This window comes from Haliotis asinina, chromosome 14 (assembly GCF_037392515.1).
Source record: "Haliotis asinina isolate JCU_RB_2024 chromosome 14, JCU_Hal_asi_v2, whole genome shotgun sequence".
Taxonomy (NCBI): domain Eukaryota; kingdom Metazoa; phylum Mollusca; class Gastropoda; order Lepetellida; family Haliotidae; genus Haliotis; species Haliotis asinina.
This window is the reverse complement of record NC_090293.1, coordinates 8,997,515-9,013,737: the sequence shown is the minus strand read 5'-3', so window position 1 is coordinate 9,013,737 and position 16,223 is coordinate 8,997,515. Positions and strand designations below refer to the sequence as shown.

Here is a 16,223-nt window from a genome sequence, read left to right as displayed (position 1 = left end):
CCTCTGTCCCTTTTCTCTGCGTTATTTTCAGTGATCTTTCATAGTGCTACAGGATCTCTCTGCGAAGCTTTCAATATTGTCGTACGAATTGGGCCTTATTGCTTTTGTAAACATAGTCAGCACGATTTGATCTTTCAACAGGAACTCTAATGTCTATTTCTGTAAAAGACTCATTCAGATATCGACCCCGTAGACGGGCTTATCCTGATCACGACTTGCGAACGCCCTGCATATATGCACTACCCTTATTGACGACGCGGGTTGTCTCCCCTGCTAGGTAAACATACGTCACCTGTCTTGTGAAATGCCGCGTCATTCAGGTTAGAGGAATACCTGTATAAGATTTACAAAATACCTGGAGATGAAGCAATGAAGGGGACTGAGTGTCGGCCCCGGGGACAACTTGTTTTCTGCTGTTACGCTTCGGTGCTCGAGGGCGGTTGTGTTGCTTGTTATCTTTACCCACTGTCATCACATAGAGCACGGCGGACGGCTCGCGACCGACTCCCGCCAGAGCAAACACTTATCAGGAAGTGAACCGGACCGGACGCGATGAAAGAACTGACCACTCTACCTGTACTCATATGTTTGTTTACATCACCTGCGTTACCTGCTGAATCACAACAGCCAGGTAAGGATGTACACCTGTTGTCCTAATTATTTCAAACATACACGTTTCATTGATGGACGTTTAACACAGAGTATGACTTGCAAGTGTTTGTTGTTGATCAAAATAAACATAGGTTTGGGTTTTCTAAGGGTTCGACCTCTGACCTTGATTTGAATATCTGACATCACACGACAGTTAAGCTTAAAGTTCAGTTCTGTTGCAACGTGTTTTTTTCACAATTCCCCATTGGCATGATAGGGAACACTTTATCACAACTTAGATCTAGCAGTATATACACTTCTGTAAGTTCACAACGGATGAACACAATAGAAGACGATCTGGTTTGGGAATAGGTCACTCCAACTTATTTCATTATCCCTGCCTGTTGGTACACTCTCAACAATATTTTACACTAGCTAGAGCTACATAATCAACAAACATATATTTCAAAATAAACTAAACATGTGTTAGTCAATGGAAACACAACGAAGGTATCAATTATTATTGTGATATGAGTTTTCATATGACTTGTCAAATCTAATCATCAAACTTTCCTTCAAATAAATCGATACGTGGTGAACTTTCACTATGACTGTGTTACCTGTCTATACTTATATTCCTTAGGTTGTATGTGAAACACTGTTTCAATCTATAACATAATTTGGAGTAAGTCATATACAATCGTTTAGGTTCACTGACTGTGGTGTATGAGAACGTGGTACGAGTACTACTGTTCTCATCAGATGGATGATTATAATTACATGTATTATTAATATAATCCATACAATCGCTACTGTGTCGTCTAATAATACAGCTAAGGGGATGATATCAAAGACTGATTCTTCATTATAGGGTGCAACAGCCTGTCTACTGTTTAATGCATAATCGAGGCATCTCGCTCAGGGAGAAACACACATGCTCTCTTACTCACGTATTTACAATTGCATTATAAACACAAATATTTTATATTTCTTGGACAGTTGAAATGTAGAATCCTGCATACCAATTCTTGGTCTATGTACGCAAAATTGAATTTTGTTCATAATGAAAACAACAGGAACAGACAGCTACAAATAACTCTGTGCGCCTAGAGGCATCAAGAGTTGTATACTCCTCAGGGAGTTGAGACTGGAGGTATGATAGGCCGTTGATACAGACATACAATAATCCAGGAAAATATATGTCAGCGCTTTGAGCAAGCACTATAGCTAGTTGCCTGGATATGTGCGCTATATAAATATCCTATAATATTAAAAATAATAATAATAATAATAAAACTAATTTTGCAGCTACGTGAACGTAAATAACTACTTTAAGCAACAGACTTATATCACATTACATAATGACGTCGTATTCATAGTCATCGCTGCGGACGTGGTGGATCATCAACATAGAATACAGACACACGTGACAATGATGTCCCGCAGCTATCGCTACTTGTGTTTTCACCGTCTGATCAATCACACCCATGGTGACTCACGGGTTAATATTGTCTCGGAGTAAATGAGTAAATATCCTTATCAGAAACAAACAGAACACAAGTGGCAGGGGAGACCAATGGTTCCGTGGTTTGGTCTATGACTTTGATTGCAGAATCCATGCATTCGTATCTGGGATGTGCAGTTGACAAGTACTCAATGAGTTTCTTCACCATTACCAATATGAAAGGCGCGAAGAGGTATCCCATTATTAATTTTAAGGCGCTTGCTCGTCACGAGAATGCCTGGGTACCAATGCCCACAAGGTATTATGTTTGAAGCCCATCTTTTGTCCTTTTCTTGCTGGAATAATTCTAAAACTGCTGTAAAACCATACTTACTACAGGTGATAGGTAACTGGTAACAGATTGTAAATTAGGGTATCATAAATAAACATTGATGAATGATGTCGCATGGATATCACATCTATCCATTTCGTAGTTCTTGGACCCCATTCGTAGTCCAGTTTAGTTCTCACATGGATAGCACTTCTGTCCATTTCGTAGTTCTGGGACCCCATTCGTAGCTTCGTTGAGCTCTGACATGGACAGCGTTAATCCACCGCGACTTCCACTGAGCGGGCTAGGCGGCTGACTTTGTGTGCTGGCGATTAGGTGCCTGACTTTGAGGGTGCGGGTTCGAATCCCGGATGGGACTCAACCAAACAAGTACTAGAATTTGTACTTTACTACGAAAATGAAATCCCAAATATGACATATGTTGCATTTGACCACTTTCTAAATGACATCGTGTAATCATAACTATTTCGTAGTTCTTGCATCCCATTCAAAGCCCTGTTTAGCTTTCACATGGATAGCATTCCATTTCTTAGCTGTAGCATCTCATTCGTAGCTCCGTTTAGATTTCGCATCGAGTATTCCTATCCATTTCTTTGATTTAGCGATCAATTCCTTTCCATGTCTAGCTCTCGCATCGAGAGTATTCCTATCCATTTCTTTGATTTAGCGATCAGTTCCTTTCCATGTCTAGCTCTCGCATCGAGAGTATTCCTATCCATTTCTTTGATTCAGCGATCAATTCCTTTCCATGTCTAGCTCTCGCATCGAGAGTATTCCTATCCATTTCTTTGATTCAGCGATCAATTCCTTTCCATGTCTAGCTCTCGCATCGAGAGTATTCCTATCCATTTCTTTGATTCAGCGATCAATTCCTTTCCATGTCTAGCTCTCGCATCGAGAGTATTCCTATCCATTTCTTTGATTCAGCGATCAATTCCTTTCCATGTCTAGCTCTCGCATCGAGAGTATTCCTATCCATTTCTTTGATTCAGCGATCAATTCCTTTCCATGTCTAGCTCTCGCATCGAGAGTATTCCTATCCATTTCTTTGATTCAGCGATCAATTCCTTTCCATGTCTAGCTCTCGCATCGAGAGTATTCCTATCCATTTCTTTGATTCAGCGATCAATTCCTTTCCATGTCTAGCTCTCGCATCGAGAGTATTCCTATCCATTTCTTTGATTCAGCGATCAATTCCTTTCCATGTCTAGCTCTCGCATCGAGAGTATTCCTATCCACTCGGAACCCGTTTTAGTCACGTTTTAACTCTATCATGCCATTTACTAGTTAGTCAACATCTCAGCATCCCCCTTTAAGACCCTAATATAAATTTCCAATCCCTTTTCGAGTTACAACTTTCATCTCACAGTTCTAGTTTCTCATTCATGCATCGAGGTGGTGGGGAAACTGAGTAGCTGAAGCGTTCGCTTGTCACGCCGCAGACCCGGGTTCAGTTCCCACTTGGGTACAATGTGTGAAGTCCATTTCTTGTGTCAGCTGCTGTGATATTACAAGAATATTGCTAAAGGCTGGATAAAACAGACTCACTCATTCTGTATCGCGTCCTATTCGATATCCTATTCTCGTATCCCTTCCTGGGTCTCTGCATTCCCATTGATATTCTCTTCTCAAACGTGGAATTAATATACCCTTGGGCCATTTTATAAAATCGTTTTACGAGGGTTTCTTAAATATGTCAACATCATGCCGGAGACATGGGTAAGTCTAGCGCAGTTACTGGGGACAGAAGACGTCGTGGTCTAACATGCGTGGTGATTAAACCACGGTGTTCAAAAAAGATCTACAGTTACAGTATTAACAGAGAGAGAGTGCGAGTAAACAAGCACCTACCTGTTATAATCATGTCTTTGTGGACCAGTATAGGATTAAATAGACGCTACGATTTATCACATTCACGATTTGGTTTAGGTAAATATTGCAGAATCTATAGCAAACCCTCCCCCGTGTAATACATTGTGCTTCTTGTTTACGCACGTCTTACTTGATCCAGACGGACTGCTATTTCGGCAAAATATATCATCGTCCATGAGCACGGTAAATCTTTATAACCACCAGATGTCGAGATCTTTCAGATTCAACTTCCCAAGATCTAACTTGAACAAACAAATAGGTACGGTAAAATGGGGTTTAACATCGCGCTTAAGAATATTTCGCTCATCTGACGAGGTGCATGCGTGTGTATGTGTATCTGCTTGTACTAGCCAACACATATGCTCGTTATTGTGCTAGCTAGCTCCCAGAGATACTAAGCCGCAGTTAAACATGAATACCTCACCCTGACTTACTGACTTCGAGTCGACTTGTCCTTGCTGTGGCCATTGATGCCGATCGCCAGACAGGGACCTAGAAATACCATAATTTAACAACGTTTGGTATGAAACGTTTGGGATCGAACTGGCAACCTTCCCATTTCTAACGAATACACCATAGACGCGGGCCACAAAAAATGTTTAGGGACCAGAGAAATAAGAATGTGTGATTCCAAATGGAACAGGTGTTTAAAATGTGAGGGGTCGTTTTGGGGCTTTTTTCATGGATATGTTTCACCAAATTGTGTTCAGTGTTCATTAATTAAGAAACATACAACCCCCTCTCCGAAATAGTCCTACTAGGTTAGCGTTCTTGTTTAGTTCATTCAGCAGATTACGAGACCCGTGAAGGTCCCGGGGTAGAATAGGCCTTCAGCAACCCAGGCGTGCCATAAAAGGTTAATGTGCTTGTCGTAAGAGACGACTAAGGGGATCGGGTGGTCAGGCTCGCTGACTTGGTTGACACATGTCATCGGTTCCCAATTGCGCAGATCGATGCTCATGTTGTTGATCACTGGATTGTCTGGTCCAGACTCGATTATTTACAGACCACCGCCATTCAGCTGGAATATTGCTGAGTGCGGCGTAAAACTAAACCCACTCACTCACTCACACAGCAGATTACGATTACGCTAATAAGGAAATATTCTCTGTAAAGTACAAAGTCGGATACCATATTTGTTTGGTTTCTAGTTAAAGGTGTACTTTGTTGAAATTATATAATTTTACGTTTGTCAATTACTCTCACAGAAAAACGGGGTTACATGTGTTTTAAATAAATAGTGACAACGCCTGTAGATATGACTGCGTGGTACGTCATGATTTCAGTGCACGTGCATGAAATTTCGCCAACACATCTCTTAGTGAATTGTTATATATTTATTCATATATTCTGAGGAATTTTATATGCATGGAGATGCCCGATCCCATGGATGTTCGATTAACAATACCGATTATCGGTTTCGGACATTGATGTTCCATTATGCACGATCCATTACGAATCCGGGTGATTTATTGTATTTGTAACTTTAACTAATAATTTGCTCTATTGGCAACGTGATAAAGAATAGTAGAAGTAATAGCGGAACCTCCTGATTCGGACCCATTGATTGAAATCAACCAGAATAAAATGTGCGTGTATTTATACAACAAAGTGAATATACCGCATATGAAACAGTTTGTTAAACCTATAAAGGCTAATTTGTACAACTGGGACAATATTGACTTGACCTCGTTTTGTTTTGTTTTGTACCAACAGAGTGAGTGAGTTGGTTGGTTCAGACGTCACGATGGACAGTTGTTAAGCAATATTACTTCGTGTCAGCGTCATTTGCCTGGAAAGTGAGAAAGGATGCAGGTCTTATAGATATATCGCTTGGGTGAAACATAAGTGGTCTCAGCATCACCTCCATTGAAGATCACATATACTCTAGAGGGGTAAAATACATAAATCATTTCTCGTCTTCATTATAAATGAAACCCCGTCATTAAAACTACTCATTTCGACATTTGATTACCTTAAACCGACCTTTTTGAAAACAGTGCACAGTTCTTTCCCGCGAACGAAATTTCACCAAAAAACTAACGGGATTGTCTAGCTGGCTGACTTGGCTGATGCACGTCCTCAAATCCTAATTGTGTAGACCGATGCTTATTACGTCACTCGATTGTCTGGTCGAGACGCCATTATTTTCTTACGGCCGCAATGGGGCTGTCAACGAAAATAATAGCCAGCCGTGGCGAAAGTGATAAACCCGGTATGGTGCAGACACTGTTTGAAACATTATGAGGTCAAATATACTATTCGAATCCACCATCAGTGGTTTTTGACACGCCTAAGCGGCGCGGCTGTTCAAACCGATTTAGAGCACCTGAGACGACTAGGTGTCCCTGGCAATACTTAGAGCATGGAACCAGATAAGACGATTATTCTTTCCACGTTCACGTCGAAGAGCTGATCAATCAAAGCCGATCAATACAATAATGTCCATCTTACCAGGACCAGCCTATTTATTTACGATCAGACCATTGTCAGTGGTTTCATAGTAAATTGAAAATGGTTGTTTATATCTTTCCTAAACAGCCAAAGAAACACAACTCTTTTTGTCATTTTTTTAAAGAAGACATAACCAGCTTCCTTTTATGAAATTTCATTTTTTCGAAACTTGCGTTTGTTTTCTTGTTTAGTATATTTCTGTTAACTGTTAACACACATCTGTAATTTGTACAGGATTCTAGATTTATTATGAAGGTATTTTTATGGGACAGCTTAGTTTGTATGGGCAAGAATCACTTCATATTGCCCTTCCATTGTGGTTTATTTATACGACTTCTTGGAACGAATATTAATGACAACCACGTGTATATCCTGTTTGACGGTGAATTGTGAAATGTAACATATCCGTGTGACGTAGTGACTAAACTTTGTAGAATTCAAGATCCTGGTTGAAGTGAACGACTAGGTCTACACGCAGGACGTTCGTCGTTGGTGGACACATGGTCATCAACTGTTGGATGAAACTATGATTCAGTTTCACAGCTATTTTTACCTTTGCACCAAACGGAATTTGTTTCGTAGTATTCTTATGCAAAGGCGTACTATATGTATGCAACATTTTCGAACATGCCAGGGTGTAATATGTTTGTCCGCCCACCCAACCCCAATCCTCAGTGGCAAGGGATCAATATCAATACAGACCACATGAAGTCATGAAGTTGACAAGTTCAAGTCGTATGATACATACTGCAGGAAAAATCTCCCTTTTTGGACAGCTGCGGCATCAATATTTAATTTGATGATATATCAGCACAAAAATGTACTTATTATTATGTAGGTCATGTTATCTTCAAAGACGAGTTTCTTTATTATATGCTCACTTGAACACACACACATACACACATACACACACACATACACACACACACACATACACACACACACACACATATCACTTTAACCAACGAAATCTCATGACAGTGTCATTAATGCGCATATGTTGAATCGTAGTTTTTGTTTAAATATTGTTATACATATTCAAAGTTCAATGCAAAATTATGATAATTATTAAAGTTTTAAACTTTCAGTCTTTGGATGAGGCAACCTTCATGTTATGCCAAAATATTCAAATATTGTTTTTTGTGACGCAAGTCATTGGCATGATTTACTTAGAAGTAGTTTTTACGAATTACATGGAAATCCAGTTCAAATCCAGTTCATAGTATCCAATAATCCCGAGCCTCACTCTGCGTGACGCAAATACTACGGTCAGTGAGGATGTTTATTAAGTATTCGCTACGCATTTAAATAATTGTTATCATTGGGGTGCGAGAACGAATACGGATTTAGACTGCAAGTGGATATTGTCTTCTTATCAGCGGGATGAGAGGGTCAATACAAACTGCGAACAGGTTCATTTGCCACATGCATCATTGTACTTCCTGATACTTGATGCTGCATATGATGTTGTTTAACGAGCACCTCTTGGGTGACACAAAGTGACTGAGACTGTGAGCCATGTCCTGAAGGAGCATCGCGGCCTGCAATCAACCAGGTCACAGTGACACAGATTCAGTTTGTATCGAAGTTAATAAGATCGTTATCGATCCGAGATTATCAATATTGACAGCTAGATAACAATACTGATCTTGTCCTTGTCATATGCGCAGGAAATGTCAACATTTGGATCGCGTCGTCAAGAGAGTACTGAGTTCGAGAATGATTATAGGTGCGCTGACCGTGGTTCCTTACATCCTGGTTTATCTATGTTCATACCGCTGCATGTTCATCGGTACCACATGTATGTGTGACCGTGCTGCATGTAATATCGGTACCTGATACCTATTTAATGTCACTGAATGTAATATCGGTACCTGATACCTATGTAATGTCACAAAATGTAATATCGGTATCTGATACCTATGTAATGTCACTGAATGTAATATCGGTACCTGATACCTATGTAATGTCACTAAATGTAATACCGTTACCTGATACCTATGTAATGTCACTGAATGTGATATCGATACCTGATACCTATGTAATGTCACTGAATGTGATATCGATACCCGATAACTATGTAATGACACTGAATGTAATACCGTTGCCTGATACCTATGTAATGTCACTGAATGTGATATCGATACCTGATACCTATGTAATGTCACTGAATGTAATACCGTTACCTGATACCTATGTAATGTCACTGAATGTAATATCGGTACCTGATACCTATGTAATGTCACTGAATGTAATATCGGTACCTGATGCCTATGTAATGTCACTGAATGTAATACCGTCACCCAATACCAATGGAATGTCACTGAATTTAATATCGACACCTAATATGTATGTAACAACGGTGCATGTGGTATTGATACCTGATACCAACGATACTGCTTATAATATCGTTACCTGATAAATATGCAATGTCGATGCATGTAAAATCAAAAATACCTAACCCCTATATGTAATATACACGCATGTAATATCTTTAGATCCCATTGGTAAGTACATCACGATGTAATATTACAATTTCTTGTTTATTTAGTCTTTAAGCTCAAACAAGGGCGTATACATTCATTTGCCCGACAGTTTATATTCCAAGTCAGGATGTTTAAATAAGTAGCTCCTGACGCGCACATCACGCAACTGTTTACTGAGTCATTGGTCGTAGTTTTCTATCGCGGAGTGACTGAGTATTGTCTAACGTGTCAGACTTGTACACCATTGCATGACAGGGCGTTAAACATTTCGTTTTAATAAAGAGGTTGCAAGATGAATGTGTGTGTTATGAGTTCATGGGCATACGTTTGCTGTGGATATTACTGAGAGCTTTGACAAAAAAAATGAAAAAGAATCCTTGTAAAAATGGTGTTTGGAAATACATAATGTTGTCATCCAAGTATGCAGGCCTGAAAGAGTACACGGTTCCGCATCACTAATACTCCTACGGTCTCCATGAAAAGGATTGATTTCGAATGAAGTGGTGACATCCGAGCGAGGCATATTTAAATTTAAAGCAAGTTCAATCAGTTTGTGGGTTACCGAGAATCAGATGTAGCTTAGGGTCTAGACAATACTTAATAAGATACATAGGTGATGAGAAAATCATTGTTCGGCTGTTGCTGTATTAGGTCTACCAGCCTAGAAGCCCGAGACCTCTTTCGTATACGCTCTATTTATTATTCCCGATTCTTTGTAATTCCGCCAGGTTTGTACCTGGGATACTCAAAACACCTGTTATCTGAAGGTAGCTACAAATGTACGAGAAACCACAAGAATGAGACAGAAGGAGCGCGAAACATCTCAATTATTCGGACACATGAAGTTAGGGCAGATAATTCAAAATTCATTCACGTAAGGTGTCCTTTTACCAGTACATATCTCAGAAACCACGGCTAACTGGATCGGGTGGTCAGGCTTGCTGAATTGGTTGACACATGTCATCGGTTCCCAACCTGCACAGATCGATGCTCATGCGGTTGATCACTGGATTGTATGGTCCGGACTCGATTATATACAGACCACCGCCATATAGCTGGAATATTGCTGAGTGCGGTGTAAACCTAAACTCACTTACACAGAAACTAGTATTGTGACGGGTTCATTACGTACTGTCTACCGTATGGCACATTGTAATGTACTGAGTGGTGGTAGGGTAGCTTCATGGTTAAAGCAGTAGCCTGTCACGTAGAAGACGCGGTTCGATGCCCCATGGCCACATAGGAACAATATGTTTATCCCATTTCTGGTTTTGCCGTGATATTACTGAAATGTTGCTAAAAACGTCGTAAACTTAACCCCACTCACTCATAAAGTACTGATCAGTTTCGACTTGCCGCACCAAAGATATTTTGTAGGAATCATTTTTCCGGTGATTTTTTTGTGTGAAAGGTTGTATATGTGTATATATTTCACAGTCAGAGCCGTCCGCATATCCGTCCAATCTACACAGAAGGAGGTACAACGTTCCTGTCACCTTGCAGACGACCTTCATCTTCAAATTCAAGGTCGCAACATATCGGTAACTCTGCATCTACGGCATGTGCCACATCAAGACACCATTGTCCCAATGCCTCTGCTGGAGAGCAAAGCAAATGGACAACTCGTCTCCACGTTTTGGCAACAGATAACAGCAAAGTGGGTGAGTCTATAAATGTGTCTTAATAAAATTAATGCCAGAAAACTTGAAATGGTTCATTTCTGTTTGCAATCATCATGTAATCTTTCACTGAAAACATGGATACACATTTACATGCTTACATTCATGTGCAACGATGCTCGTAACTTTCTTCTTAGATGACCCGTGAAGGTTCTGGGGTAGAATAGGCCTTCAGCAACCCATGCTTGCCGTAAAAGGCGACTCAGCTTGTCGTAAGAGGCGACTAACGGGATCGGGTGGTCAGGCTCGCTGAATTGGTTGACACATGTCATCTGTTCCCAATTGCGCAGATCGATGCTCATGTTGTTGACCACTGGATTGTCTGGTCCATATGGCTGGAATATTGCTGAGTGCGGCGTAAAGCTAAGCTCACTCACTCTTTCTTAGATCACCTGAGGACCGGTATTGCATCATACAGAGTTGCTCACCTTTGTCGTTCTAGGCTGTGTTGTGTACAGAGTAAGCGTCGGCATAAACACATAAATTTAAATACCCCAGAAGCTTAGTCGAGAAAGTAATAGCAAAAGGCCGCATATATGCCGCTCATACCCAGGCGCATTGCCTGTTCCCGGTCATAGACACTCTCGTACTTTCCCCTGCGATCATACAGACATGCTGCCTGTTCACGGCGCTGCGTACATTGCTGTTCCCGGTCATAGACACTCTCGTACTTTCCCCTGCGATCATACAGACATGCTGCCTGTTCACGGCGCTGCGTACATTGCTGTTCCCGGTCATAGACACTCTCGTACTTTCCCCTGCGATCATACAGACATGCTGCCTGTTCACGGCGCTGCGTACATTGCTGTTCCCGGTCATAGACACTCTCGTACTTTCCCCTGCGATCATACAGACATGCTGCCTGTTCACGGCGCTGCGTACATTGCTGTTCCCGGTCATAGACACTCTCGTACTTTCCCCTGCGACCATACAGACATGCTGCCTGTTCACGGCGCTGCGTACATTGCTGTTCCCGGTCATAGACACTCTCGTACTTTCCCCTGCGATCATACAGACATGCTGCCTGTTCACGGCGCTGCGTACATTGCTGTTCCCGGTCATAGACACTCTCATACTTTCCCCTGCGATCATACAGACATGCTGCCTGTTCACGGCGCTGCGTACATTGCTGTTCCCGGTCATAGACACTCTCGTACTTTCCCCTGCGATCATACAGACATGCTGCCTGTTCACGGCGCTGCGTACATTGCTGTTCCCGGTCATAGACACTCTCGTACTTTCCCCTGCGATCATACAGACATGCTGCCTGTTCACGGCGCTGCGTACATTGCTGTTCCCGGTCATAGACACTCTCATACTTTCCCCTGCGATCATACAGACATGCTGCCTGTTCACGGCGCTGCGTACATTGCTGTTCCCGGTCATAGACACTCTCGTACTTTCCCCTGCGATCATACAGACATGCTGCCTGTTCACGGCGCTGCGTACATTGCTGTTCCCGGTCATAGACACTCTCGTACTTTCCCCTGCGATCATACACACATGCTGCCTGTTCGGCGTAATGAACAATCACTCACATTGCCAGCACATGCTCATGGGCACCCAGTATACAACTGGGTGAACGGGGACAATGATGATCTATGTATCTTGTCCAAGGATACTATGTAGATGTGCTCACCTCGAGACCCGAACGTAGGTGCTTCCATCGGGGGTCGAACCAGGAGCTTCAGTATGATAAGCAGACGCCTTACCACTGCACTATTACTCTCCTAAAAAAAACCCCAACTAAATGGCTGTTTGAGGGATCAGAACACAGCAGGAAGTAGTGTACGTCACTGATAATCAAAATCGATTAACTTCTATTATCAGATTACGACACACCCATCTAGACGAATTCGAAACCGCAACTGCAACACGCGACTGTCTCACAGGGATCTCACGGGGAATGTGAGCTTCCTTACCAGATAAACAAACCACAGAATGCCTCTATGACATTCTTCTGCATCATGTGCTTCCGGTGTATCGGGTTGCTAAATTAAAGTATCACACGGAAGGCCCTGATTTGAATTTTGGTGCAATGAGTATCCTCTATATCGCAATTTTCTTTAAGATATTGGTCTGTTATCATATTTACGAGAGGACTTCTGTTTTGAAATAGCGTACGCGTTAGTTCTAAACACGTAATGACACTGGAATAATCTTATTTACAACACAAGCTATTCACCAATACCTTGTCCCATTTTTCTATCTCTGTGTACGTGTATTGTGTAACAACGGAATACCCAAAACGCCGTGCTATCAACGTAATTTATTGAGTAAGGTTTAACGCCCCGTGTCGTGGTCACGCAGTAATCTCTCACGACTTACGGTACCCATCAAGCGGATTCAATTGATTTTCCTAATTACATATTGATATTTACTATGCACTGCTTTCTCTACGTTCTGGTGACTCTCCCACATTGTTCTTCAGAGATCACCAAAGTTTCGCTATTGGATCATACAGAGTTGCGTCCTAGGTTCCATAAATTTTAGATTCGAATCCCAAATTGGCACTTATGGCAATCCGTGTTTTTGGTAGAGTTTTACCAAAGCTTACCCATTGCCCCGCACGCTTGCACTCTTACACAACCACTCGAAATTACAAGAGCTCTCAAGCAGCATACGATTTGCTTGTCCGGTTTTGTGTGTGATAGGAAGGTTGGAGTACCAGTTGCATATTTAAAAAGTAAGAAACCCATGATCTGCTTGCAGAAATGCTTACGTTATATTATTGTATATTTGTGGATATGAAATACGTGTACATATACATTTGCTCTAAAACAACCTTTCCATCATCCATTCATTCAGACACTCTTATGTCACATGGTCCATCCATCCCCTCACTCACTCACTCAATCGCACATACAAAAAAGCTTGTTTCACTACTGACCACAATATATAGATATACTCACAAATACAATGCTGGTATTAGTTATCAGCGCTGATTAACCTAAAAGTACAGTTAACAGAAAATAGACATAGGGAATTTACGTGGACATTACATCATCCGTGCTGATCTAAATATAGCTCCTTCAGTCACCAGTCCACCCAGAAGGAAATATAAACTTGAACATTTCTCAAGCGCCATACAGACGTATTGTCTCGCCTGTTGACTGGCTTACGTTTAAATCGTCCAGTTTTTATAAACGTCAAATTATGAAAAACGATTTATAGAGTAATGTATTTCATATTTAAGAACTCACTATTAATCAGTATTATTTTTTGTGTTATAGACTAATGTCAGTGTATTTACAGACACATGCTCCGTATGTTTTCAAGACAAATTAATGTCCTTTGTGTTTTACTGAGTAATGCCATTTACAGGTTACTATCATGTGTATTGGTTTAACAAATGTCCTAATTTTTACACAGTAATGTTCGTTGAACCTACAACATAATACACATAGAATTAGCAGAGAAATGACCTATGTATTTACATCTTGCTCTTGGTGCTTGTGGATTATTGTCTTTTGTCTTTTAAATCTAATGGTCCCTTGTGGTTACAGACCGATGTCCTAGTTGTATTTCAACTTGTATGTCCCATGGACACATATACAGTGTGTACATGTGCATGTGCATTATTTGGTGTGTAAGAGCCACTGTACTTTTGGCATTTGGATGTAAGTTATTTTATTGCTTTTCTTTAAATGTTTAAGCAACACCAGAGATAAGACCGTTAATTCATGTGACAACAATTTATCAAAGATTTATAGGTGTCACACTCCTTTCTGGTACGGTTCACGTACATACTGTAGTACATCATATGGAATATATCTGAACAACCTGTCCCTGGCATGTTTTGTAAAGAGCAGTTGCCTCCAAGTCTAGTACAAGTAACTGTTGGCGAGGAAAATACTCTGACGTCCAATTATAACACAGTTTTTAAGACCCAACAATTCCCATTGCTATCAACACAAAAAATCTCGTATCTGATATCTAAATAAGATCCCATAATCAGATCAATTCACCGTCTCACGTGTTCACTCCTTGACCCGCATATAGCCGGATATCAAGTCATTTCCCGAAAGTATATATCAAGCATTTATATTCGCACGCCCACAGAGACTAACCACACACACACTCACTCACTCACTCACTCACTGACTCACAACACCAACATGACATCAGATCATATGTGGGCGTCGTTATAATTACATGCAACTGTTTTTCACGTGTGAAACAGGAATGAATTGTTAAAAAATGTTCCTTTTGCTTTCGATTTCTCTAAAAAGCCATTTTCTCATTACTCATGATTCCATTGTTCTGGGTGACTCGACTATACCGGCAGAATATCGGAAACAGACTCTGTAGGACGTGGCGCACAATGGACCACATGTTATTTGTCGAAACCGTTTTGGATTATCGCGTGTGTAATCGTATCATGGTTTTAAATAATCACATATATTCTTTTAGGTGTTTTTTTTTAATTTCAGAAATCTTACGAAGATGCCCATGAAAGCAGTTTCTTTGACGTCAGATGTTCCATGATTGGATCCAGACCTTCCTATCGAGTAGTACGTAATCAGCCTTAAAAGTGAGAAGGAAAGCGTTTTCTTTGCTGAAGAAAACTTTACGCGTAGCCCTCATAACCGTCAAGGTGCCATTTTGCATCTAAATGTAAATATGAAATATTCATCATGTACTGAATTTATTGAGTCTGACCAACACATTGTCTAAACAGCCACGGTAACATAGATAGTATAATTACTGTCATCGTCATCCTACTGGTTTCATACAGACGTCCCTCCGTGGCACGTCCTAGAGTATGAACACGGCGTCATGGAAAATAGGTCCACATGCAACAACAGCTAGTGCCACACAAAGAGACCACAAAGAGACCTGTAAGAATATATATTTATATATTCATACTGAGTAGCATTTTGTGTTATTTGTATTATCTGATGATTGAATTTCCGAGTTAGAGAGGAAATGTGAGTTGCCAGGAGTGCAGACCTTCTGACACTGAGTAAGGCAGAAGGGGGATCTTCTTAAAAGTTCTTGGTGGGTTCACCTGGGCAGCTTTCATAGAGACGCTTACTTATTGGGTTTTTGTATTGACTTGACCGCGTCCCGACCATCCATTTGTCCACGATAAGAATGAGAGACTGAAAGAACGAGTGTGACTGAATTTACAACTCATTAATATGTGCTACTCTTCTCAAACTGTATTTCTGAAAAACAAATAGAAATGTCTTCCTCCCTCGTCAATTCTGAAAAAGTATGTACCCGAGAAACATTTATTTTGTAATGCAGCCATATAGATCATGGTTTCACTTACGGGGTGATGGGGTAGCCAAGTAGTTAAAGCGTTCGCTCGTCACGCCGAAGACCCGCGTTCGAGTCCC

The 16,223-nt window shown here is 41.0% G+C and overlaps 1 protein-coding gene across 1 annotated transcript in view; it reads left to right on the top strand.

The window, feature by feature from the left end:
- The first annotated feature begins 247 nt into the window (after positions 1-247).
- Positions 248-16,223, top strand: part of LOC137261707 (A disintegrin and metalloproteinase with thrombospondin motifs 19-like) — a 28,124-nt gene continuing 12,148 nt past the window's right edge. The window contains exons 1-3 of the mRNA XM_067799488.1: positions 248-631; positions 10,637-10,860; positions 15,312-15,392. Coding sequence (XP_067655589.1) covers positions 553-631; positions 10,637-10,860; positions 15,312-15,392 — 384 coding nt within the window. The 5' untranslated portion in view covers positions 248-552. The remainder of the gene's footprint in view (positions 632-10,636; positions 10,861-15,311; positions 15,393-16,223) is intronic.